General features: G+C 42.2%; 1 protein-coding gene across 2 annotated transcripts in view; it reads right to left on the bottom strand.

Annotated features, from left to right (window-relative positions):
- Nucleotides 1–15,036: 15,036 nt before the first annotated feature.
- Nucleotides 15,037–25,008, bottom strand: part of EGFL6 (EGF like domain multiple 6) — a 61,344-nt gene continuing 51,372 nt past the window's right edge. For both annotated transcript variants that reach the window (XM_032285908.1, XM_032285909.1), the window contains exons 11-12: nucleotides 21,640–21,905; nucleotides 15,037–15,654 (exon numbers count right to left, since the gene is read on the bottom strand). In XM_032285908.1, coding sequence (XP_032141799.1) covers nucleotides 15,544–15,654; nucleotides 21,640–21,905 — 377 coding nt within the window. In that variant the 3' untranslated portion in view covers nucleotides 15,037–15,543. The remainder of the gene's footprint in view (nucleotides 15,655–21,639; nucleotides 21,906–25,008) is intronic.

Below are 25,008 nucleotides of genomic sequence, written 5' to 3'. Positions count from 1 at the left end.
GTCTTTACTCTCCTTATTCTACCGTTTCCTTTATCCCCACTGCTATTTTCTGGTCTCTCCAGGGTTAGGACAGTAGGAGGAAAGAGGGGTATAGAGATCTTATTTGATTAGTATTGTGATTGAATGGTGGCCCCCTGAAATTGATAGATAGTCCTACTTCCTAACCCTGGAACATGTGAATGTGACTTTATTTGGGAAAAAAAGGTCTTTATAGATGTCATTAAGTGATGGATTTTGGGATGAGATCATCCTGGATTACCTGGTCCCTAAGCCTAGTGACAGATGTTTTTATAAGAGACAGAAGAGGAGAAGACACAGACACAGGGAAGGCCACGTAAAGATGGAGGCAGACATTGAAGTGATGTGGCCACAAACCAAGGGATGCCTGGAGCCACCAGGAGCTGGAGGAAGCAAGGAAAGATGCTCCCTTACAGCTTTCGGAGGGAGCGTGGTCCCGCCAACCTCTTGATGTCAGACTTCTGTCTCTAGGGCAGTGATCGAATAAATTTCCATTGTTCCATGTCACCCAGTTTGTGGTCATTTGTTGTCTGCCACAGGAAACTAATACAATCAGCAATGTTGGTATCAGAGCCCTTTGCGTACTGATGTTCAAATGCTATTAGACTGGTGCAAAAGTAATTGAAGCTTTTGCCATAAACATTTTTTTTTAATTAATGGCAAAACCTGCAATTACTTTTGCACCAACCTAATACCTCTTTTGTTCTTTGGAGGGGCCCCCTTTGGAGATTTTTTGGGAGACCCTCCCTTTGCTGGTGGCCCCTTCTCACCCATTCCATGGTTCAGATGCTGCACCCTCTGGTTGACCGCCAGCTCCCGCTTTGTTGGCACATCCCACACGATCATTTTCTGTCAGGTTACCTCACCTGCAAGGAGGCCTCTTGGTCAGGGTCCTTCCAAGACAGCCTAGGCCCAGCTGCTTGCTTGATGTGCACTTAGCCAATGGGGACAACCCAGCAGCTGTGCTCCACACCCAGCCCCAGAAGCAGGGCTGTTCCCTCTGCAGCTGTCTTGTCATCTTCACAGTCAGTCCTAGGTAGTTCTAGCTAGCTTCTCGCCTATTAGGGTTTTTTTTTAGAGAGTCAGACACCATTCTACAACAGGGCCAACTGTGCCCTTTCAGGACAGGGGCACCTGTCAATCCCTCTGAGTGGTTCTCTCAAAGTCCCCCTCACTTGCCTTGGAGTGGGGATGGCAATGAGGCTTTCAGAACTGTAACAACCCTCTTTCACTCTTGCCTTCTCCTGTACATAAGCTGAAGAGTGGCAAGGGGGCATGAGTGGCAAGGGGGCATGAGTGGCAGGAGTTTTTGGCTCACCACTTAGTAAGCCTGGGTAAATGGTCTAACATCTGTCATTAGAACCAGCAGACACTTAACATTGTGCTCAGCTTTGGGGCTTTGGACAAAACTGAGTCAGGAAATGTCCCATTTAACATCCTCTTGTACCTGTGATAATCTGCAGATCAGTTCCATACCTCTTATTCTCCTTTTCTACACCATTTGTCCATTTTGCTAATTTCCCTAGAAGGTATGTTATTCTAACATAAATTTATGGCAATATATTTAGTGGAGAAATGATGAAGGACCAGAAAGTCTGGCTTCAGTCACCTCTTGGTTGATATGGTTTGGCTGTGCCCCCACCCAAATCTCATCTTGAATTGTAGTTCCCATAATGTCTATGTGTTGTGGGAGGGACTTGGTGGGAGGTAATTCAATCATGGGGGCAGTTACCCCCATGCTATTCTTGTGATAGTGAGTTCTCACAAGATCTGATGGTTTATAAGGGTGTTTCCCCTTTTCCTCTGCACTTCTCCTTGCTGCCACCATGTGAAGAAGGATATGTTTGCTTCCCCTTCTGCCATGATTGTAAGTTTCCTGAGGCCTCCCAAGGCCTGCAGAACTGTGAGTCAATTAAACCTCTTTCCTTATTAAATTACCCGGTCTTAGGTATTTCCTCACAGCAGTGTGAGAACATACTAATACATTGGTGCATATCATAAGATGAGAATTCAGAAGCAGTGCAACAACATCTTTACTATTTTGTTACTAGGGATTCTTCAAAATTCTCTTTAATCCAAAAAATACAAAGCACACAATGAAATGGAACAAGGGGACACAAACTCTACTCAAAGACCTATGCCTGCCTACGCAGTTTCTATTTACATTGCTCTGAAGAAATCCGAGCTGAGGCCCGTCATCTGGGGTTTTGTTCTGACAGAGTAGCTTGCTACTAGGGAGTAGTACAGTCTGCTGGTGATCCTGACATGTGGACTGCCCCATGAAATGCCTCACTTCATTTTGGTTCTCTAGTTTTTGTTTTAAAGGGAAGTCATTTTGTAACAGCAGTTCATCAGCATAGTGAGACATAAGCACTAAACATTGAAGCATTGGTCTGTGCTGCTTCCTTTATCTTTCGTTCTTGCACCACATGGCCTCATGGCTCATTCTCATGGACTGACGCCGTAACGCCACCCACAGCTGTTCTTTCGTGATGTGACCTGGCATGCTGCCAGGAGGACGTATTCATCAACAGTGACAATATAAAGGACCCCTGTGTTCTCTTCTTAGTCTTCATTGGAAGACACATTCGGCCAGAAGTGTACTGTTCTGATTTACAGTGCCCAAGAGAAGCGCTTTTCCATTTCAGCCTCATTTTCTCACAAAAAACCTAATACATGGAGTTGCTGTACCATTTGGCTCATATAACAATGTTTATTTTTATTTTTAAATTTTTATTTATTTTTTGAGACAGGGTCTTACTCTGTCACCCAGGCTGGAGTGCAGTGGTGTGATCTCAGCTCACCACAACTTCCACCTCCTAAGTTCAAGCGATTCTCCTGGCTCACCCTCTCAAGTAGCTGGGATTACAGGCATGTGCCACCACATCGGCTGATTTTTTTTTGTATTTTTAGTAGAAATGGGTTTTCACCATGTTGACCAGGCTGGTCTAGAACTCCTGATCTCGAGTGATCCACCCACCTTGGCCTCCCAAAGTGGTGGGATTACAGGCGTGAGCCACTGTGCCTGGCAATAATGTTTATATTAGTTGTTCTTCATTTCAAACCTTGGCTCAAATACCACCTAGGTTTCTGGTTGCTGAAGAGAATGAAGGTGCCAACTCTTTTGTTGTTATGAAAGTAGATCTATTAGACTGGTATGTGGCCTGGGATAATTACATGTACTCGATCTCAGATTTGCATTATGGGGTTCACATGGTGGGCTTTGATGAGTTTGGACCACCCAGCTTCAGCACACCTTTCAAACAGCCAATCAGGTGCCTATTCTGCCCTATCCAGGTGGCAGCCAGATGAACCCAGCCGGCCCGATTGTAAATCCCTCCCTGGAATGTGAATTTTGAGTAGAAGAATGTGGAGTCTAAACATGGTGAAAGATCTTTCAGGTGAAGGTGGTGTCCTTATGAGACCATTCCTCCAATGGCTCCTTTTCCATAGTTCTGCTTCTAGTCCAGTGGCCCATTTCCAAAGCTGGCTGGCTGGTCTCTCCCTCCACCTGTACACTCCTGCTATTCTTACTGTAACTTTCCTCTGCTGGGTCTGTTTCGGTGGCTTGCTAACAGTAAACACTAACTGACACAGCCTTTCTTAATGTGGCTGTGTGATTTGAAGGACATCAGAAGAGAATCTCTGACCTTACCATGGTGCTGGATTTCCTTTCTCATTCATTCCTTTGGATGAAGACATTGGAAGCTGCTATTATAAAACAGCAACTATTACTTAGGAAAGGTTACACTTGAAGCTCTTTATTCCCTATGCCTCAGTTATCTTGTAAGGATCTTCTCCCTTCACTTGTCAGAGACCAGTGGAATGGGACACAGGAGAAGTAAATGTTAATGGGGATAACTGGGAGGGAATGAAAGATCTGAAAGATTGGATTCCTTAGTATCTTAAGGGTGACTGAACTGGAAGTTTCTGGGTACCCAGAAAGAAGCTTGAGTTCATAAAGCACCAGAGATGAGAAGAAATGGAGCAAAGAGGGAGTAAGATACTGAAAACAGATCTACTGTTTGCCTGGTGGCGGCCACACACATGCAGCCACAAGGGGGCACTGCTGGAACTCTGAGAGAAGATTCCAAAAAAGTGATGCAAGCGGAAAGCGTCTTACATTCAGCAGGAGAGCTGGGTGAGGATAGACTGGACTCATCTTAGAAGGAAAAAGACTTAAAAGGAGTAACAGGGATAGAAAAATGAGATGTAGAAACTTCCATCACTATCCAGAAAGACTAATAGATGTGGGGCAGGTGAGAGTTCCAGGCTCCTGAGCGGCAGGAATATTTCCTCAAGCTTCAGCCCCTGGGCCCATAGAACTTCCTTTCCAGATTCTGATGCCATTCACCTCCAGCAACCTGGATGGCAGGCCAGGGAACACCTGCAGCAAAAGTCATCTGTGGCTGGATTATACCTGAGTCTGTGTAACTTCAGCCACAACTTACCTATCACTGGGAGGTGAATTCACTCTAGGTGTCCCAAGTCATTTGGCACAAAGCCAGACAAATGAGGTTCATCTTAAGGGGGTAGGAGCAGTAATACTTTTACTTTTTGAAGTAAGTTCTTACTAAAGTTTGACACATATATAGAAAAGTCAGCGTACAAATCATAAGTGTACTGCTTAATTTTCACAGTGAACATGCCCATTCAAAAAGCATCGTGAAACAAAATTACCAGCCCCCATAAATTCCCCTCTGTGTTCCCTTCCAGCACCCCCTAACCACGGGTAAAAGCATAAACAGAATCCCAACTTTACCATTATAGATTAATTTTGCCTGATTTTGAAGCTTAAGTAAATCGAAGTGTACAGTATATGCTTTCTGGTGTCTTTTGATTAATGACATATTTTTGAAATTTATCTGTGTTGCTGTGGGTAGCATTAGGTTGTTCATTCTCATGTCTTCATAGTCTTTTATTGAATGAATACACTACAGTGTATCCATTCTAACAATAGATATTATGGATATTTGGGTTGTTCCACTGTGACTAATACAAATACTGCTACTATTCATTTCTATTGAGTATATACCTAGCAGTGGAATTCTACATCGGTAATGCTATTTTTGGTCATAAATGATGACCAAAACTTTTAACAATAAATAGACAATACCAAGTCTCTTGTATGACTTGTGTGCCTGAAAAAGGCAATTTCAAATGTGTTTTGAGCAACGTTGTCATTGAAATAAATATATCGGCTATCAAAGAAATTATTGAGAAGGAAAGGGTAATTAGCTCTTACCTAATGACATTCAGCACTCTTCATGCTATACAAAGTGACCATAGAGAGGAGGAAACCAAACCAAACAGACAGGTAAAACAACATAGAAATGTAAAACAATTTATATGACTCTACCAAATTGATTAAAGGTTTACACAAGATAATTATTTTGGTCAAAAATGTGCATCTGTAACCCTCTATTTTATGCATAGGTAACGTTTTTAGCTTAAGCCCATTTACAGGCAGCTCTTCCTGACCCCAGGCCAGACTCTCACCACGACTGCATACTACTGCCTCCCAAGATGTAAGCCTATTTATAAATAATTTTACAGATTTTTTCACGTACATATTTATGCTAGAATTTTTTATGAAGCATAGATATAATGTTTAAAAGTGCAAGATTTTTTTTTTTATTATACTTTAAGTTCTGGGGTACATGTGCAGATCTTGCAGGATTGTTACATAGGTATCCACGTGCCATGGTGGTTTGCTGCCTCCATCCTCCCATCACCTACATTAGGCATTTCTCCTAATGTTATCCTTCCCCAACCTCCGCACCCCCTGCTATCCTTCCCCAGCCCCTCACCCCCCAACAGACCCCAGTGTGTGATGTTTCCCTCCCTGTGTCCATGTGTTCTCATTGTTCAACACCCACTTATAAGTGAGAACGTGCGGTGTTTGGTTTTCTCTTCTTGTGTCAGTTTGCTGAGAATGATGGTTTCTAGATTCATCCACATCCCTGCAAAGGACATGAACTCATCTTTTTTTATGGCTGCATAGTACTCCATGGTGTATATGTGCCACATTTTCCTTGTACAGTCTATCCTTGATGGGCATTTGGGTTGGTTCCAAGTCTTTGCTATTGTAAACAGTGCCACAATGAACATACGTGTGCATGTGTCTTTATAATAGAATGATTTCTAATCCTTTGGGTATATACCCAGTAATGGGATTGCTGGGTCAAATGGTATTTCTATTTCTAGATCCTTGAGGGATCGCCATACTGTCTTCCACAATGGTTGAACTAATTTACACTCCCACCAACAGTGTAAAAGTGTTCCTATTTCTCCACATCCTCTCCAGCATCTGTTTTCTCCAGATTTTTTATGATCACCATTCTAACTGGCGTGAGATGGTATCTCAATGTGGTTTTGATTAAAAGTGCAAGATTTCTAAAAAGGTCAACCTAGAACCCCATTTTCCACATACAAAAAGGACCCTTATTTGTATGTACAAAAATCCCAAAGTTCATATTACCTTACCATTCCTTGACCAGACAGAATGATGAAGCTGCATCTATGCAACTCCAGGACAATACTTTGAATAGGGACAGAACACAGCTATTTGGTATCTGTAGTCATGGTCTGACGGAATTAGAGAGAAGAAAGGTTGAGTTCATTTGCACTGGTTTTTCAGATGTTGACTCAGTCTAAGCCTTTTTGACATTTTTAAAGGGACTCAGACTTGTCAAAGGAGTTTTTTTTTAATCCAACTTAAAATCAGTGTACTGAAATAAATTCACCAACATTCAATAAAAGCCAGTTTTTAAAATAGAAACGTGTCTAGCCACTACCTCTACCCCCCTATTCCTTCCTGGGGAGAAACTATCAGTGCTTTGGACTGTCAGGCTGATAGCTTTCTACCTTCCATGAGAACTGCATTTACTGAATTGATGCTAAATAGTCATTATCCAATTCATCCTGTCAGGTTTCCAAAACACTTTAACTGTTCTAAGAGACGAGCCAATTTGACTCAAAAAACAAATAACCACTTTTGGAGGAGAGTATCAAATTATAACATGTTCGAAAACTGTGATACTTCTCCCTCAAAACTTGGAATGATTTCACTCCATGTTTGTTTCTTTTGCAGAAATTAAATCACCTAACTGATATAGTCTGATTGGAACCAGGATTTCAATAGTAGTCCTGGGGAAGTAAGTTCCAGAAAGTATACATCTCTTCACTCAAGGGCCCTATAAAGGGGAGAATGTTATTTGCAAAGTTACAGATTTGTGAGAGGTCACCATTACTATCAAGTCTTTCTGTCATCCCCTCATCTAATTAATTCTAGAAAATGAAGGGTCTATGTTGGTAAGTGATTCTCCACAGGTCTGTCCATCTTACGCACATAAGCCCTGGCAGCCTTTCTTCTCAACTACTTTTTCTTTCTTTCTTTTTTTTTTTTTTTGAGACGGAGTCTTGCTCTGTCACCCAGGCTGGAGTGCAGTGGTACAATCTGGGCTCACTGCAACCTCCGCCTCCCAGGTTCAAACTATTCTCACACCTGGCTAATTTTTTTTTTTTGTATTTTTAGTAGAGACAGGGTTTCACCATCTTTGCCAGGCTGCTCTTGAACTCCTGATCTCGTGATCCACCCGCCTCAGCATCCCAAAATGCTGGGATTACAGGCATGAGGCACTGTGCCTGGCCTCTTCTCAAGGATGTTTGTATAGTGAACACCCTTGGGGAATAGGGACAGCATCTTCCAGGCAGACTTGGTTCCTAAGATGATTGGGATTGTCTCTTCCCAGGACAAAGTTTGGGAAGCTTTGCTATCAGCCCTCTTATTAAATTGGGGATTTGCAAAACTCAGGGCTCCTTAGCTGTGGCACAAGCTTACTGTGTATGCTGCACTCTGTGGCCCAGGCTGGAGTGCAGTGGCATGATACTGGCTCACTGCAACCTCCACCTCCCAGGCTCAAGCAATTCTCCTGCCTCAGCCTCCCAACTAGCTGGGATTACAGGTGTCCACCATTACACCAGGCTAATTTAGTAGAGATGGGGTTTGACCATGTTGGCCAGGCTCGTCTCGAACTCCTGACCTGAAGTTATCTGCCCACCTCGGCCTCCCAAAGTGCCGGGATTACAGGTGTGAGCCAATGTGCTTGGCCAAGCTTAGTGTTTTTTACCAATATCTATGAAACCAGGATAGGCTAACCTGCTACCTTGTAATGCAGGCAAAACATCAGCTTTTCACAGTTCTGACCAATGAAGACATCTCCAGGTAAAAAATTTTCCATAGCCAGCCCACAAGTATTCTGTGTTTTCAAGGAAAAAGAAGAGAACAAAAAACGCACGCTTCCAGCCAGGCATGGTGGCTCATGCTGTAATCCCAGCACTTTGGGAGGCCGAGACGGGTGAGTCACCTGAGGTCAAGAGTTGGAGATCAGCCTGGCCAACATGGTGAAACACCATCTCTACTAAAAATACAAAAATTAGCCATGCATCATGGCATGCACCTGTAGTCCCAGCTACTCGGGGTCCAAGACAGGAGAATTGTTTGAACCCAGAAGGCGGAGGTTACAGCGAGCTGAGATTGCACTGCACTCCAGCCTGGGCGACAGAGCGAGACTCGGTTTTAAAAACAAAAACAACAAAATTGCAGGCTCCCTCTGGCTAGGCTGGAGGCCAGTGCCGTCTCAGGGAGGCATCAAGTAAATGCCTGAGCAGTGGGGACACAGGGGTCACCCAACTCCCAGCTGCCATCTTTCAGAAGAGGTATAGGATACACTCTCCACACTAGTTGGAAGTCCCCTGAGGTCTGTAAGGGAGGGGCAGGTCAGACATCCCCAGCCACAAGGAGGCTTTTCCCAGCCCCCAGAGCAGATGGTAAACTTCTGAAGGGATCCACAAGTGGGGCGGAGGCCTGACAGGTTGGGTCAGGAAAAGAGGATGTGAGAGAGAGCCAAGACTGGACTTCAGAACACTGGTGGTGACCTAAGGATAAAAAGACATGATCACAAAAGCAGAAGCACAGGCAGCCAGTGGACCTGCCAAGATGCCCCATCTCACTGTAATCAGCAAGAAGCTGGTGTGTGCCCCCAGTGAGGTTGACTACAATGATTTGCTAATATGAACTATGTGCAGAGGGTGAGGGAATACTACTCTCACTCCACTGCTAGTGGGCCTGTGAATTGGTGAAGCCACTAAGGAGGGGAACCCGGCAGTAACTACAATGAAAAAGACTGTGCATGTCCTATGGGAGAAATGTGGCTGGGGTTTAATCAGCACCCTCAGAAGCCAGGTGCTTTCCCCTTGAAAATGGAATAGGGAGAAAGAGAAGCTCCGGAGATGACATCTCCATGACAACAGCAAACATGTCCAGGCCGATGACATTATGTGCCCTGGGGTTTTACCCGGTTTGGGGTAGACTTCCATGTTATCATCTTCGTTTGGGCAAATCCGAGGCAGACAGAGGGTTGTAACCTCCCCGGGGATTCCCAGCATTCGGCTCTCAACCACTGTGCTCTGCTGTGTGGCAGCGGAGTGGAGAGAGGCCACTCTATTGTTGGAGAATTAAAGCAACCCTCCCATAGATCCATGCATCTTACAGATACTGAGCATCAGCCCCGGAGCCTGCCCAGAACTGTGTAGCTGTGGTAGCAATGCCAGCTCTGGAACCATCTCTCCTGGACTGGTCTTGGTTTGGAAGACCTAGAGAAGGCCAGTGGGAAATCGATTCTCCAAATTGCTAGGGGATTACTAGGAGAACATTTTCCATACATCTGAAGGTTTAATGCTTCAAGATCCAAATGGTGGCTGGGCACGGTGGCTCATGACTGTAATGCCAACACTTTGGGAGGTTGAGGCAGACAGATCACCTGAGATCAGGAGTTCAAGACCAGGCTGGCCAACATGGTGAAATCCCATTGTACTAAAAATACAAAAATTAGCTGGGTGTGGTGGCACACACCTATAGTCCTAGCTACTCAGGAGGCTGAAGCAGAAGAATGGCTTGAACCCGGGAGGTGAAGGTTGCAGTGAGCCCAGATTGCGCCACTACACTCCAGCCTGGGCGACAGTAAAACCGGGTCTCAAAAAAAAAAAAAAAAAAAAAAGATCCAAATGGTTTTATCTTAAGCACTTGTGATGGTAATATTTCTTAAAAATACATGGTTAATTTCCTTATTTGTTTATTAATGTTTTACTGTGGAGAATTTGAAACATACAAAAAATAGACCACTTAGTATTCTGAGACCCCCATCACTCAGTTTCGTCAATTATCAACTCATGGCTTTTCTTGTTTCCTCTAGACCAGAGGTCGACAAACTACAGTTTTTGGCCTCAGTCTGGCCAGCTACAGGCTTTAACATTAACTTTTTAAAGAATGCAACCACTCCGATTCATTTTCATATTGCCTATGTCCGCTTTTGTGCTACAGTGGCAGAGTTGAGTAGTGGTGACAGAGATGTCTACCCACAGAGCTGGAAATATTTACTGTATGGCTCATTCCAGAAAAAAAGTTTATCATCTCTTCTTCTAGATATCCTCATCGACTCCCCCCTCTCCCCCCATTGTTTTTGAAGCAAATCCCAGACCTCATGTAATTTCATCTAAGTAGTTCACTGTGTTTCTCTAGAGGGAAGAATTCTTTCTTTATAAAAAGCATAACCACAGTACCATTATCCCACCTAAAAATATTGCTTAATATTGTCAGATATCTTGCAAGTGCTCAAATTTCTACTTGTCTCCTTGTTTTCTTAAACAGCGAATCCTCAACGATTCTGTGCGGAGCCAGTGCTCAACCGTCACCTTCTTGCTTTGCTCTTAGAGATAATGGAGAGATATCTGACGGGTTTTTAGATGTGACAAAGCTCTGACACCAGTCTTAAGGTTATAGCAACATGGCTCAGGGCTCTTTGCTCCAGGAGCGAGTTACCTAACTAAAGGTACAACCCCTCTCCAGGGCCCCCCATTCTGGACAGTTTTGGATCATTTCCTTCGTTAGGATCAGCCTTCAGTCTGGGGAAGAGTGGAAGTAGTATTTTGAGGAGGGAGTAGGACCTCCTCCTTGGTCAAGTGGCTGGACACAGCCACCACTTTGTGAATTATTAGAAGAGGATCCTCACAGGCCAAAGACCACCCAGCCCGAGACAGGCAGGCCTGTTCTGCCAGTTCGTTTCATTTCCCCAGAGGGAGGGAGTGAGACAGCCTGTGGAACAGGGAGAGGATCATGCCACACGAGTCACATCTGCTGACAGTTGTCTACCTCCTTGCCTTTGAGAGCTCTAAACAGTGTCATTCAGTACCCCTTTGTGCTGTGATAAAGGCCCAAATGTGGTCTTGAAATCCTCAACTCAGGGCTTTAGTCAGCCAATGACATTCAGCCTTAGCAGGCAAAAATAGGGATTCATTTCATTGTTATTTCAGTAGTTAATATTAACTTCTGGGGCTGAAGGATGTGAGGACATCCTGGTGAATGTTACTTAGTGTGTACAAGCAAACAGCCAAGCACCACTCAGTGATAAATAATTGGGCAGCACTACAGTTCGTGGAAGGTTGAAGATCATGGTTTTGTTGAACATTCAGCCTGCACAGTTGTGTAATTTTCTCTAACTGTGCTTAACAGCCTGGAGACACAATGGAGAAAAGAAGGCAGTTGGGCTGATTGGGGACTCTTCCTGGTGGCAGCGGAAGACACATGAGCCTGGGACTGGACTGGCATTGACAAGAGTGTCTTTGAAGAGATGATGGGCCTCAGAGTCTAGGCTATGTTTTTATTAGAGAGGAAAGTCAAGCCAAGAGGAGGTCAAGAGATGGGAAGAAAATGGAGATGTCAAGGGAATGGAGGTTTCAAAAAGGCCAGAGAGTAAGTGTAAGGGGAGTAGGAAGAGGGGGAAGCCAGAGAGACCAGAGTGGGATGTTTGTGTTCAAGGGTTCACAGGCAATGATCAAGTCCAAGGGGAGGCCACGGTATAGTGACTGAGGAGGAGGTGATGGTAACTGGGATAGATGAGGTCAAAGGACTGTGAGACCAGGATCTTGGATGGGTATTTGCATAGATATCGCCATGCTGGTCAATGGCAATGGGTAGGCAGGACAGAAGGCTGTAGAACTATTTAACTGCACCTCCAAGGAACAGCGGCTTTTACATTACAGAAAAGAGAGGTGGTGAATAAGAGTGGAATAAGGAGAATGCCACTCTCAACTTTAGACCCTGTCAGCTGTGGAGTGTGGGAAGATGAGTGGTTTTCATTTGATAAGACTGCAGGGGGAGAGATGTCCCTCAGAGAGAGCCCAGTTTCAGCTAAGCTTGAGAGATGGAAGAAGAGACCTTTAAGCATGAATTAAGATGGAGGGGGATTTGTTTACCAGACAATGGAGCATGTGTCGTGGGGGTAGAAATAGTGGGGAGAAGTGCCAAGTGGAGTGAGCCCATTACAGAGTGGGCATGAGAGAGGGGAGCTGATGGGTGAGAAAAGGGGGAGTTTGCATGTTGGGTGGTGGCCAGGGATAACATATAACGAGAGTCATGGCTGAACTAGCTGACTTTAAAAGGTTTCACAAGGAATCCAAGTACGATTTAGTGCTGGTGCAGGCTAGAACTGCCTGACACCATAGGCTATTGACTGAAACTCAAAACAGTATGTTGGTATTTAAGGATCTAACAAGTTAGTCCATAAGAGTCTCCCAGGAGAATGATCACTTGGGTCTGCATTATGCTGTTTGAAATCCTAGATAGGCCAAGAGAGGACTTGTTTTTCTCTTACTTAACAAAATGTCCAGCAGTGACAAGTCTGGGAAAGGCGTAGAGACTCAACAAAATTGTCAGGGACCCAGGCTTCCTCCAGTTATGTACTTCATAAGGTGAGGACCTTGCCCTTTTGATCTCAAAGAGGTTCATGGAGCTCCTGCCTTTACAGCCACATAGCAAGCAAGAAGGAGGAAGGGAAATGCCAAAAGAGGCGGCTGCTAGCTGGGAGCTCCCTTTAATGATCCTTCCTGAAAGCCCCAAGAATGACTCCGGCTTCCATCGCAGGGGCCTCCCCATCTGTAAGAGAGGCTGGGAAATGTAATCTATTAGTTGAGCACATTGCCTACCTACCCCCTGCTAAAAATCTATTTACATGTGGTCATACTGGTAAGGAAAAATATAAGAATGGATATTGTGTAGGCAACCATGAGTCTTTGCTGCAGACTTTAGAGGAACATGAAACTTAACCGAGCTTTATGCACTGATTTTCTATACATATGTAGCAGAGTTTCCAGGCCTCCTGATTTCATTTCTCGTTTAACATTTCTTCCTTTAGCCTAAATCAGTGGGGCACTGTCCTTCATTGTAAGTTCTCCCCTCCATCGTCCTTTCTTTTTTCTTTTTGAAACAGGCCACCCTGTGGCCCAGGCTGGAGTACACTGGTGTGATCACAGCTCACTACAGCCTCAAGCTCCCAGGCTCAGGTGATCCTCCCACTTTAGCCTTCTGAGTAGTTAGGACTACAGGTGCACACCACCATGCCCTGCTAATCGGTGTAGTTTTTGTAGAGATGGGGTTTTGCCATCTTATTTAGGCTTGTCTCAAGCTCCTGGCTCAAGAGATTCACCTACCTCCTCCTCCCACAGGAAGTTGCTGAGATTACAGGCATGAGCCACCATACCTGGCCCCATCGTCCTTTCTTCTAAGCCACGTTATGCTCTCAAATGTCCTTGGTCACTGAAGAGACAGGGGTTCTTCTTTAAGTTCTACAATATCAGAAATCACTTGTATTAGTTAACTTTTGCTGTGTAGCAAACTACCCCAGAATTTAGTGGCTTAAAATAACTATTTTTATTATCTCTCAGGATTCTGTGGGCTGATTTGCCTTTGCTGGGCAATTTTTCATCTGGTCTCATCAGAAACACTATTTTTGTGGTTTCTATAAGTAGCAGTTATTCTAACAGATACAGTTACAGCCCTGTATAGATTTTGTATGCCCAGATTCCCTCATACTAGGGAAAACCAATGTGGTCCCCATCTCAACTTCAAAGGTTGTGTGTGTTGGTTATATTAAAGAGAATATTGTTGAAGAAGGATTAGTTAGAATTTAAGTATTTTAAAACCTTCAAGAGTGAGGTTTTAATTTTATATTAAAATTAAATTTTAAAGATTAGTAAGTGAATCACTTCTTTTCTTCCTCCCATGGTTCAATGCCTTAATTGCTTTAGGTAACAGAGAGCAAATATCTGGAGAACCTTTGTGTTTCTAACCCAGAATCTTAAACAGAATATCAAATTGTCCTCCAAGCATACACTCAGGATTCCTACAGAACTCTTCCTGAATTTGTAAGAAAAGAGGAAGAAAAAGAAGGCATCTGTGTTTCTTTGAATCCTGCTACCTGCTCATCTAGTTTTATGTAGTTCTCTGAGGCTTTGAACTCAGCAATATATGCTGGCTGGGTGTGGCGGCTCACTAGTATAATCCTAGCATTTTGGGAGGCTAAGGTGAGAGGATTGTTTGAGGCCAGGAGTTCAAGACCAACCTGGGCAACATAGCAAGGCCTCATCTCTAAAAAATAACAAACAAACAAAACCCCCAATATATGTGAATCTGCTTTGCAGTTATAAGGCCTAATAAAGCAGTCATATTTTCCCATAATAGAAAGTACCTTTGGGGCTGGGTGCAGTGGCTCAACCCTATAATCCCGGCACTTTGGGAGGCTGAGGTGGGCAGATTACCTGTCGGGAGTTCAAGACCAGCCTGACCAACATGGAGAAAGCCCATCTCTACTAAAAATACAAAATTAGCCAGGTGTTGTGGCACATGCCTGTAATCCAAGCTACTCGGGAGGCTGAGGCAGGAGAATTGCTTGAACCTGGGAGGCAGAGGTTGCGGTGAGAAACCAGGCGAACCTGGGAGGCTGAGATTGTGCCATTGCACTCCAGCCTGGGCAACAAGAGTGAAACTCTGTCTCAAGAAAACAAAACAAAAAAGTACCTTTAAAAATATGAAGTAATAGTGAAAAGAATAAACACTATATTTTTCAGAAAAACAAATAATCATTTACATAAGTAAGCACAGTCAACAACATATTTTCTTACTTAGAAAAATTAAACCATGACACAAGATGATTATTTGGATATTATTATTACAAAGAATTTAAGTATACAAGCTTGGCTATGAAAGATCCAGCTAAGTCACTTAGGTGAAAGTCTGTCTCTGATGTCATAGTTTCCAAGAAGTATCATAAAAGTCAAACAGTTAAACATTTCTCTGTGCTTTTTTTTTAAAAAAAAATTCTAGAAATGTTGTAGACAGAAGCTCAGCAACTCACGTAGACAGATCAGATATACTGGGGAGGGAAGATAAACTGACATTTCCATATTTTATAATATAATGTGGAAAGATTCAGAAATGAATGAGAAGATACAGTGATATATTTAAAGCAAATATTGGCATATCTTATACAAGAAAGACATCTTACAATAGTATTTCTGTTGGTACATTACAATTTTTCAGCTAGTATTTCTAAAATGCCAGGGGTCCTATGATGCAATATCAAAAAACAGGGAACTGATATACAAAGTCAAGTATAAAGATAGTAACATTCAGTCCTCCACAGATAAAAGGCTGTCTGGGCATAAGCCTGAAACAAGCAAGACGCCATCCATTGCGATTTCACTGATTTTGCCCTTGCCACGTTCTGCTTCAAAAACGATCTAATAATGGAGAGAGAATTTAAAAATTACTTCAAACTGCTCAAAGCAATGATATAATCAAACTATTTAATAGTTGTTAACTTGTGTCCCTATTGCATGGAAACTAGCTTCAACATTGAATATATGGCAATAGATTATTTTCTAGATGCCAGGTGCCTACAGTGAGAGAACTACTTTTTGGCAAAAACAAGTTCATAGCAAAGCCCACATGGATTCTGAAAAACTCCATAAAGCTGAGAAGAATAAGATTTAAAAAGAAACTTTGGCATTCCCATTTAAAGAAAAGCAAAACAAAAAACAAAATATAGTGTTCTTTACAAAAACCAAGTGAGAAGAAATTTAATATTCCTCACAAACATCTAATAAAAAACTATATAGTCAAAAGGGAATTGTTTTGATATATTTAGATTTTGGTAGTTTATAATACTGTAATTATTCTTCTTAAAATAGTGGTTTTTGTATTTAGAGATTATCCGGAATATTGTTTGGATGTGTTGAAAATGTTTCATAATATGCTGGCCGGGTGCGGTGGCTCATGCCTATAATGCCAACACTTTGGAAGGCCAAGGTGGGTGGATCACCTGAGGTCAGGAGTTTGAGACCAGCCTGACCAACATGGAGAAACCCTGTCTCTACTAAAAATACAAAATCAGCTGGTCGTAGTGGTGCACACCTGTAATCCAGCTACTGGGAAGGCTGAGGCAGGAAAATCGCTTGAACCTGGGAGGTGGAGGTTGCAGTGAGCAGAGATCGCCATGCCATTGCATTCCAGCCTGAGCAACAATAGCAAAACTCCATCTCAAAAAAAATAAATAAGAAAATGTTTCATGATATGCTATAATCACTTTTGTCGAATGAATTTATTAATAATCTAAAGAGAAACAAACTTCTTTATAGTTTAGAAATTTCTAATATAGAGAGAATAGAGGATGAATACCAGAAAAATTATCTTCAAATTGAACACAGAATGACTGGGGACTCAAAATTAAGGATATACAGTGACTATTTTCTATTTATTCATTTATCCAAACATGTTTTAAAATAAATATGATTAAAATCAACGTTTGCTGAATGAAGGTTTTGTTTAATTTATCTATTTATTTTTATTTTTTTGAGATGGAGTCTTGCTCTGTCACCCAGGCTGGAGTGTAGTGGCACAATCTCAGCTCACTGAACCTCTGCCTTCCAGGCTCAAGTGATTCTCATGCCTCAGCTTCTAAGTAGCTGGGATTACAGAAATGTGCCACGATGCCAGGCTAATTTTTTAAATTTTTTTATTTTTAGTAGAGACGGGGTCTCACCATGGTGGCCAGGCTGGTCTTGAACTCCTGGCCTCAAGTGATTCACCCACCTAGGCATGAGCCACTGTGCCCGGCCTGAATGAATGTTTTTAAGTTTCTTCAATTGTAATGTTTTAAAAAAATAAATAATTCATGTTAATGTTATAATCAGATAAAACACTAGAAATACTGCTAAATTAATTAATTATAAAAATAATAATTGCTATAATTTATGGAGCACTTGTCCAATAACATTCACTCTTAAGAGAAGTATGTCTCCTCTCCCATGCCTCCCGTAAAGAAGGGACTAGGTCTAGGGGTTTCTACAATCCTCAAAATCTGAAATAAGCAGATTTAAAGGACAGCAAAATGATCCCGATTCAAAGATGATTAAAATTATCCTGGAACAAACATTTTAGAGAGAAAAGAATATTTAATTTGGAACAGGTTATTCTTTAAAATAGCATGCACATATAGCCTATCAAAATGAAATTCAACAATAGCCTATGTATACTGTGGTTACAGATAGATAAAAATACATATTCTTGTGCAAAGTAAAATGTGAAGTATAAAAACACTCATGTTACTGTGGTATGATTATGAATCTTTACTTACTTTCAATAAACTAATTTCCTTTTGTCATTTCTAAACTTATATAATTCAAACTTGTATAAATTGGCATTTTAAAGAAAGACCCTTTTAGAATCATGCTCACAACAACGCCACCATGCAACTATTCACTATCCCCAGCACCACCTCTTTTTTGCTTAATAAAGGATCACAGAATAGTTTTCAAAAATGAAGCAAATTTAGGCTTGATGTCGTCACCATATCCAGCTTTCTCTGGCTCTCCAAAGAGGAGAAACCTCAGCCTATCAAAATGAAATTCAACAATAGCCTATGTATACTGTGGTTACAAATAGATAAAAATACATATTCATGTGCAAATTCAAACTTATATAATGCATATGTGCATGCTATTTTAAAGAATAACCTGTTCCAAATTAAATATTATTTTCTCTCTAAAATGTTTGTTCCAGGGTAATTTTAATCATCTTTGAATCAGGATCATTTTGCTGTCCTTTAAATCTCAGGGGACAAATGGAGATGACAAGGGTCACTGCCCACTACCTGGGCTGCTCTCTTTTGCTCTCAATCTGAGTGCATTTTCTTGAGAAGTGTTGGAGACAAGCTATTACTAAGCAGCCAATGATAGCACAACTGGGTATGGAAGTTTCTTTTTCCTCTAGTCTCTTCTCAGGAGGGAACTGCTTTCAGAAAGATATACCTTTTGCACCCAAAGGAACTTTTTAAAAAAGTAGGGGTAAGCCAAACAGGCATTACAGCCAAAGAGGCATGCTTAGACCCAGGCATCTGTTCCCTGAATTCTTCAGTTCTGGGGGAAATCTTGATGGGGAGATATTGAAGGGTAAGGAGGCTTCCTTATGACTAATCCAGACTAAAGAATATATTTCAGTTTAGCAATGTCATATTGGCTAATGTCATATGGGATAATGAGGGTGGGTATGTCTACATCTTGGCATATGGTGGTTTTTCCAAAGACCCCTGACTGATAACCCCTGGATAACTAGAAATAGATGTCAGGATAATTAATTGACATACTAATTTTGTACTTGTTTTTCTTTTCTTTTCTTTTTTTTTTTTTTTTGAGACGGAGTCTCTCTCTGTCACCCAGGCTGGAGTGCAGTGGTGTGACCTCGGCTCACCGCCACCTTCATCTGTCAGATTCAAGTGATTCTCCTGCCTCAGCCTCCTGAGTAGCTGGGATTACAGGCATGCACCACCACGCCCAGCTAATTTTTGTACTTTTTTTTTTTTTTTTTTTTTTTTAGTAGAGATAGGGGTTTCTCCATGTTGACCAGACTGGTCTCAAACTCCTGACCTCAAGTGATGTGCCTGCTTTGGCCTCCCAAAGTGCTAGGATTACAGGCGTGAGCCACTGTGCCAGGCCCCTTGTGTTTGTTTTTTTACTGTATTTTTACTTTCTCTATTCCCTCAAAAATTAGGCAGGATTTTAATGTTATTTTTTATTAAGGAGATTTGGGATATAATAATCAAAAGCAGACTTTTCTGGAAGACAGTCTCTTTCCTGACATTTGTTACCCACAAGCTTAACTTCCTGAGACTGTGGTTGAAGATAGAGGGTTAAAAGGAGAAGTGGTGAGGGGAGATGTGAGATTCTCCAGTACTAGGAAGCTGCACCACTGCGTCTCCCTGGCAGAGCCCTGGGCAGAAAATGGTTGTCTGATGTTTCTATTGAGGCTAGATTCTCAGCAACAAGATTCCAGCTCCAGTAAAGGTTTCTGTGTCTGGTCCTGGCATGGAAGTTGAAGGGATAAGTAACTTCAAAAGTCAAGTAGGTGCAAAAGATGTGGGTATCCATGACCTTCATGATGAAGTAAAGATGTGCTACCCTCTTCTTAACATATGGGCCACTTTTAGCCTTTCAAAAGCGCAGGCTACCCTAGGGAGGGGGTCCCTCCCCCAACCCTGCATAAGGAAATAGCCAAGATTGAATTTCCCCCCAGCCTAATGGGATGGGGCTTTGGATTCAGAAATAATTTGATTTCGAGAAAGCAATGTGACTTACCTTGTACGCCCAAGTTTATGCAGCAAGAGTCACATCTGTTACAAATGTCCACAGCCAATATGACATTGCTAAACTGGAATATATTCTTTAGACTGGATTAGTCAGCCTCCTTACCCTTCAATATCCCCCCATCAAGATTTCCCCTAGAACTGAAGAATTCAGGGAACAGATGCCTGGGTCTGAGCATGCCTCTTATGAAAGCACTGCTGTGTTCCAGTGTGATTGTTGGCTAGGCTCTTTGGTGGCGTGTCTACAGAAATGTGCATTAAAAAAAAAATCACTGTTTTGATAGTATACTCGCCCTGCAAGCTACCATGTTATATAAAAAATATTCTCCATCACATGAATACAGTCAACATGGAAGTAAATATGAATGCTGTGCAGAGGCATGTTTCAATTTTCTAACAGGGGATGTCATCGATATATAGCATGGCTCAGTGCCACAGTCCCCAAACCATGCCCCAAACACAACAAGAAAAACACGTGGACTAGATTTGTATTGATTTAAATGTACTGCTATAAGAGTAAATTCAAATTAATGCATGTATCATTCCTGAACAAGCACTGGCTGCCTTTACCACAGAAGGCAAGAGTGGTTAGGAAATTCAGTAGCTGGTACCAACATATACGTTTATTTATAGCCATGTCTTATGACATATTTTAAATAAGATGCTCTGTTTTAATTAAAGCGTGACAAATAAATTAAAAGATGTTAAATTTGCATTAGTCATCTTTCACAAGCAAAGTATAAATAGAATCCTAATACATGGATCTACTAATTGTTCTTCCTATTATCACCACTTGATGTGCCTCTTTTTAGCTTTCATCCTATCTTTTTCCTTCCCACCTTGACTAAACTCTTCACAAGGGTCCACAGTGGCTGCCTCCAGGCTCTGATCTCTTCCCTTTTCACTTTTCTGAAGTGTGACCTTTGGCCCTTCCCCTCCAAAGGAAGAACTCTTGTAAAGGTCACCAGCCACCTCCTGACGGGTCAAACTTAATAGACTCTTTGCCATTTTTATTATATTGTTCTTCCTCAGTGTTTCATCCACTTGACCACCTTCCTCTTAAAAACTCTGTTTCCTTTTCCTTTATTAAACCCACTGTGCAACAAAAGATTAACTCAGTAGGTCTGGGTTGTTCAAACCCTACACATTCCAAAGAAATATTTGGCCCTTGACTGGTTCTTAGGAGACAACCTCTAAGCCCTTGTAATATCCTGTTTGATTAAAACTGCCTTTGTTTACCTGAGGCCTTAGGCCATGCCAGATAGTTTATGTTAACAATGTGACTTACGGTGGGGGCCTTGAGTCACATGGTATCAACTTGACCACTAGAGAGGCTGGAAACTGGATAACTAAATTCAGCTACTCAGATGATCACATGAGCAGACTGACCCCCAACAAAAACCTTGGACAGAAAGGCTTGGGTGAGCTTCCCTGGTGGGCAATACTTTGTGAGTGTCATCATGTGTGATTGCTAGGAGAATTAATAGCTGCCCATATGACTCTACTGGGAGACAAAAACTGCACGCCTGTGCCTGGTCTCTCCTGGATTCTGCCCTATGTGTCTTTTCCCTTTGCTGATTTTAATCTATACAAACTGTACTTGTGGATATAACAGCTTTTCTGACTTCTGTGTGGTCCTTCTAGGGACTCACTCAACCTAAGGGTGGTCCTGGGGACCCTGACAATAGCAACTCTCTCAGTTCAGTTTAAAAAACATTAAAAAAAATCACCTTCTAGCTGCCATTCACTATACTAAGTTCTGGGCATAGAATGAATGAGAGTGACATTCTTTTACATACTAAGGAATGTATAACCTGATTTGGAAAGATGCTGGTGAGAGGAGCCTGACAAACAGGTCATTTGCACAGAACATGATATGCATATGCCAGATAAGTATGCATGAGTTGTGCCGATTAATCACCTTGCCTATTCAGCTCCAGAATATAAGTTCTTTAAGTATAGGGAAAAAGTCTTATTCATCGTTGTATCCCTAATGCCTACATACTTCAATAAATGTTTTGTTTCATTTGTTAAATCATTGCAAAATAATGCAAATATCAAGTTATATCATTTTTCCCTCACTTACACTTTTGGTAGCATCAGTTCCTTGATACAACTGAATTTTCCCTGTCTTCCACTTTTCATCCTTACTTGTGGTCTCCTCCCATGCCAGTACATTATCACTGTTTTTCACAAACACTCGAAGTTTCCCGACTTTGTCTCCGGCCAGCCGGTAATCAAAGAACAAACAGAAGTTGCTTTGGGGCTGCAGGTCAGGAAGGAGAAGTTTCAATCGGCCAATGTCTTTCTTGTGACCTGCCAAGGCCGGAACTGCCATATAGTAGCCAATAGCTTTAAGAGACAGGGAAAAATGCACAATTAATGAGGCCATTGTAAGGAGTTTGGCTTTAATGTATAAAAAACCTATAAAAAGTGAACAATCATCTTCTATAGGGAAAGCTGAAGTCCTTTTCATTTTGAACATAGGAACAAAAGTTTCATGCTAAAATAGATTTTAGGGATCACATAATTGAAGTCTTTTGTTATATAGACAAGTAAACTGAGGGTCAGAGGAATTTTTTCACATTCACAAAGCTTGGTAGTAGCAGATATGGGGTAAGAATCTAATTAAATGATTCTTTAGCGCTGCAGGTAATCTGCAGTTGATGGAGAACTTGTGTTCCAAAATCTCATTTCCATTTCGGTGATTTGAAACTTCGAATGCATTTCCCCACTGAGTCAATTATATGTAAGGTGATCAACTCCTTAAGTGGGTCCAGAAACTTGGAATGCATATTCCACACTGAGCCAATGACATATAAGATGATCAGCTCCTTAAGTGGCGAGATCTCACCTCACTGCAACCTCTGCCTCCCAAGTTCAAGCAATTCTCCTGCCTCAGCCTCCCGAGTAGCTGGGATTACAGGCACACACCACCCCACTCAGCTGGTGTTTAATCCACAGCACACCTGCATTTATACTAGTGGTTTCATGGAGCTCAGCTACCATGTGTAACATATCGCTCCAATTTCTGATTTAGTATGACAGGAACACTGTCCTCCAACTCCCACAAATCTTCTAAGTATCTTTTAACCTGTGGTAGTGGACTTTTGCTCATCTCCCATCTTCAGGTTGTGGCTTTGATGAACTTGGGCAAAAAGTCTCAAAGAGTAGGATCTGAAGAAGTTGATAAGAAGGAAAAATTCCTGTAGAAGCCAGGAAGAAGATGGTCTTCTGGTACTCCAAATCAGAGATACTTGCAGGACCCAGGCTGACATTGCCTTAGTTTTCTTTTCTTTTCTTTTTTTTTTTTTTTTTGAGACGGAGTTTCGTTCCTGTCACCCAGGCTGGAGTGCAATGGCGCGATCTCGGCTCACCGCAACCTCCGCCTCCTGGGTTCAGGCAATTCTCCTGCCTCAGCCTCCTGAGTAGCTGGGATTACAGGCACGCACCACCATGCCCAGCTAATGTTTTGTATTTTTAGTAGAGACGGGGTTTCACCATGTTGACCAGGATGGTCTCGATCTCTTGACCTCGTGATCCACCCACCTCGGCCTCCCAAAGTACTGGGATTACAGGCGTGAGCCACTGCGCCCAGCCACATTGCCTTAGTTTTCAATGCATCCAGAGACTGGTCTTCTTCCCCAGGTAGTAGGGTATCCAGATTTAGCAAATAAAAATATAGGATGCCCAGTGGAGTTTGAATTTCAGATACACTACATGTCCAAGACATACTAAAAAGTATTCATTGCCTGTCTGAAATATAGACATCCTATACTTTATCTGTTATCTCTTTCAGCTACATTCTCTCAGCCTCCTGAGTAGCTGGGATCACAGGTGTATGCTGCCATACTCAGATAATTTTTTCTTTTTCTTTCTTTTTTTTTTTTTTGGAGATATAGTCTTGCTCTGTCACACAGGCTCGAGTGCAATGGCGTGATCTCAGCCCACTGCAACTTCTGCCTCCCAGGTTCAAGAAGTTCTCCAGCCTCAGCTTCCTGAGTAGCTGGGATTACAGGCACACACCACCCCACTCAGCTAATTTCTGTATTTTTAGTAGAGACAGGGTTTCATCATGTTGGCCAGGCTGGTCTTGAACTCCTGACCTCAGAAAACCCACCCACCTCAGCCTCCCAAAGTGCTGAGATTACAGGCATGAGCCACTGCATCTGTCCTATTTTTTCAATATCTTGTAGAGATGGGATCCCCCTATGTTGCCCAGGCTGGTCTCAAACTCCTGGGTTCAAGTGATCCTCCTGCCTTGGTCATGTTTCTTTTTCATATTTAGCTGTACAGAGGGAATGAAAAGCTCACCTAGAGAGCCAATGGAGGTGCAGGAGGAAAGGGGGTATGATTTGAATGATGCGAAAGCTGAGAACCCTGGGGTTATTTGTGAATTGAGTGTTTGTAAATAGGGAATTTCCAATGGACAGAAAACTCAACTTAAGACCTAATGTAACTGTATTTATCAGTTGTGGAGGTCCTGGAATAACCTATGGGCTCCCAGTATGATATAGCTCTGGTAGACATAAATTTAGAGATGCCATCATGGAAGAAAAGAGAAACTCAGGTTAGTCATCAACAAGATAGCTTTTCCAGCGATACGGTGTTTTCAGCCTGGTTAAATTTGCCCTTTGCTTACACTGAATCTTTAGTAAAAGTCTCACTCACACAACTGCTATGTGAGATGTATCCCCTCTTCCCTAACCCCAAGTTCTAAAAGGAATTATTATTAGGGGATATCTAGGTTTTCTGAGTGTATGTGAGGGCATTAAAGGAAAGATGTTGGGGAGAAATTAGTCTAGAAGAAGGATCTAAAAGAAGGACCTTTTAGCTGAGGGTTGAGCCTGTAGATTCCCAAAGAAATAATTTGATTGGTAAGGAACTGGAGTCCCTGAAGGTGTAACAGTTGTCTTTAATTATTTAGTCAGTCTTCAAGAGACAGAGATTCAATCTGTGCTCTAAATGGGATCTGCAAGCCAAACACGTAAGGGGATAGTTAGGGTCCATCAGTAATGTTTAAGTAGGCAATGGGAAGGGTGGGAAGTCTGTAGCTCACAGATAAGATTAAGAAAAATTCAAGGACAAGTGGCTTGAAAGAAAACCTCGAGCAACAAACAGAAGGGAAAGCTCAGCCCAGGAGTTCAGGTCATTGACTTGATGCTTATTATGGTTTTCATGCTTTGAGGGGCCACTCTACTAAAACGCCAGGTTTAGGTAGAGGTCATATTTCCTTTCAAGATTTATTTCCCCCATGAAAACAAAACAAAACAAAACAAAAACTACAAGGTGCCATGACTGGTAAACTGGGAAGAAACAACTTCTTTCTATCTTTTCGCCAACTCTTCCAAACTTCATACAAATCTCAACATCTCTCTCTCAGCAGAAGGAGAATGAATATGGAAGATGTTTCCTCACAGATCCTTTGTGGAGGCAGGTGTGTGGGAAAGGGATT

The sequence above is a fragment of the Sapajus apella genome, unplaced genomic scaffold (assembly GCF_009761245.1).
Source record: "Sapajus apella isolate SASKATOON/1434 unplaced genomic scaffold, GSC_monkey_1.0 scaffold17, whole genome shotgun sequence".
NCBI classification, from domain to species: Eukaryota; Metazoa; Chordata; class Mammalia; order Primates; family Cebidae; genus Sapajus; species Sapajus apella.
This window is presented reverse-complemented; position numbering and strand designations above follow the sequence as displayed.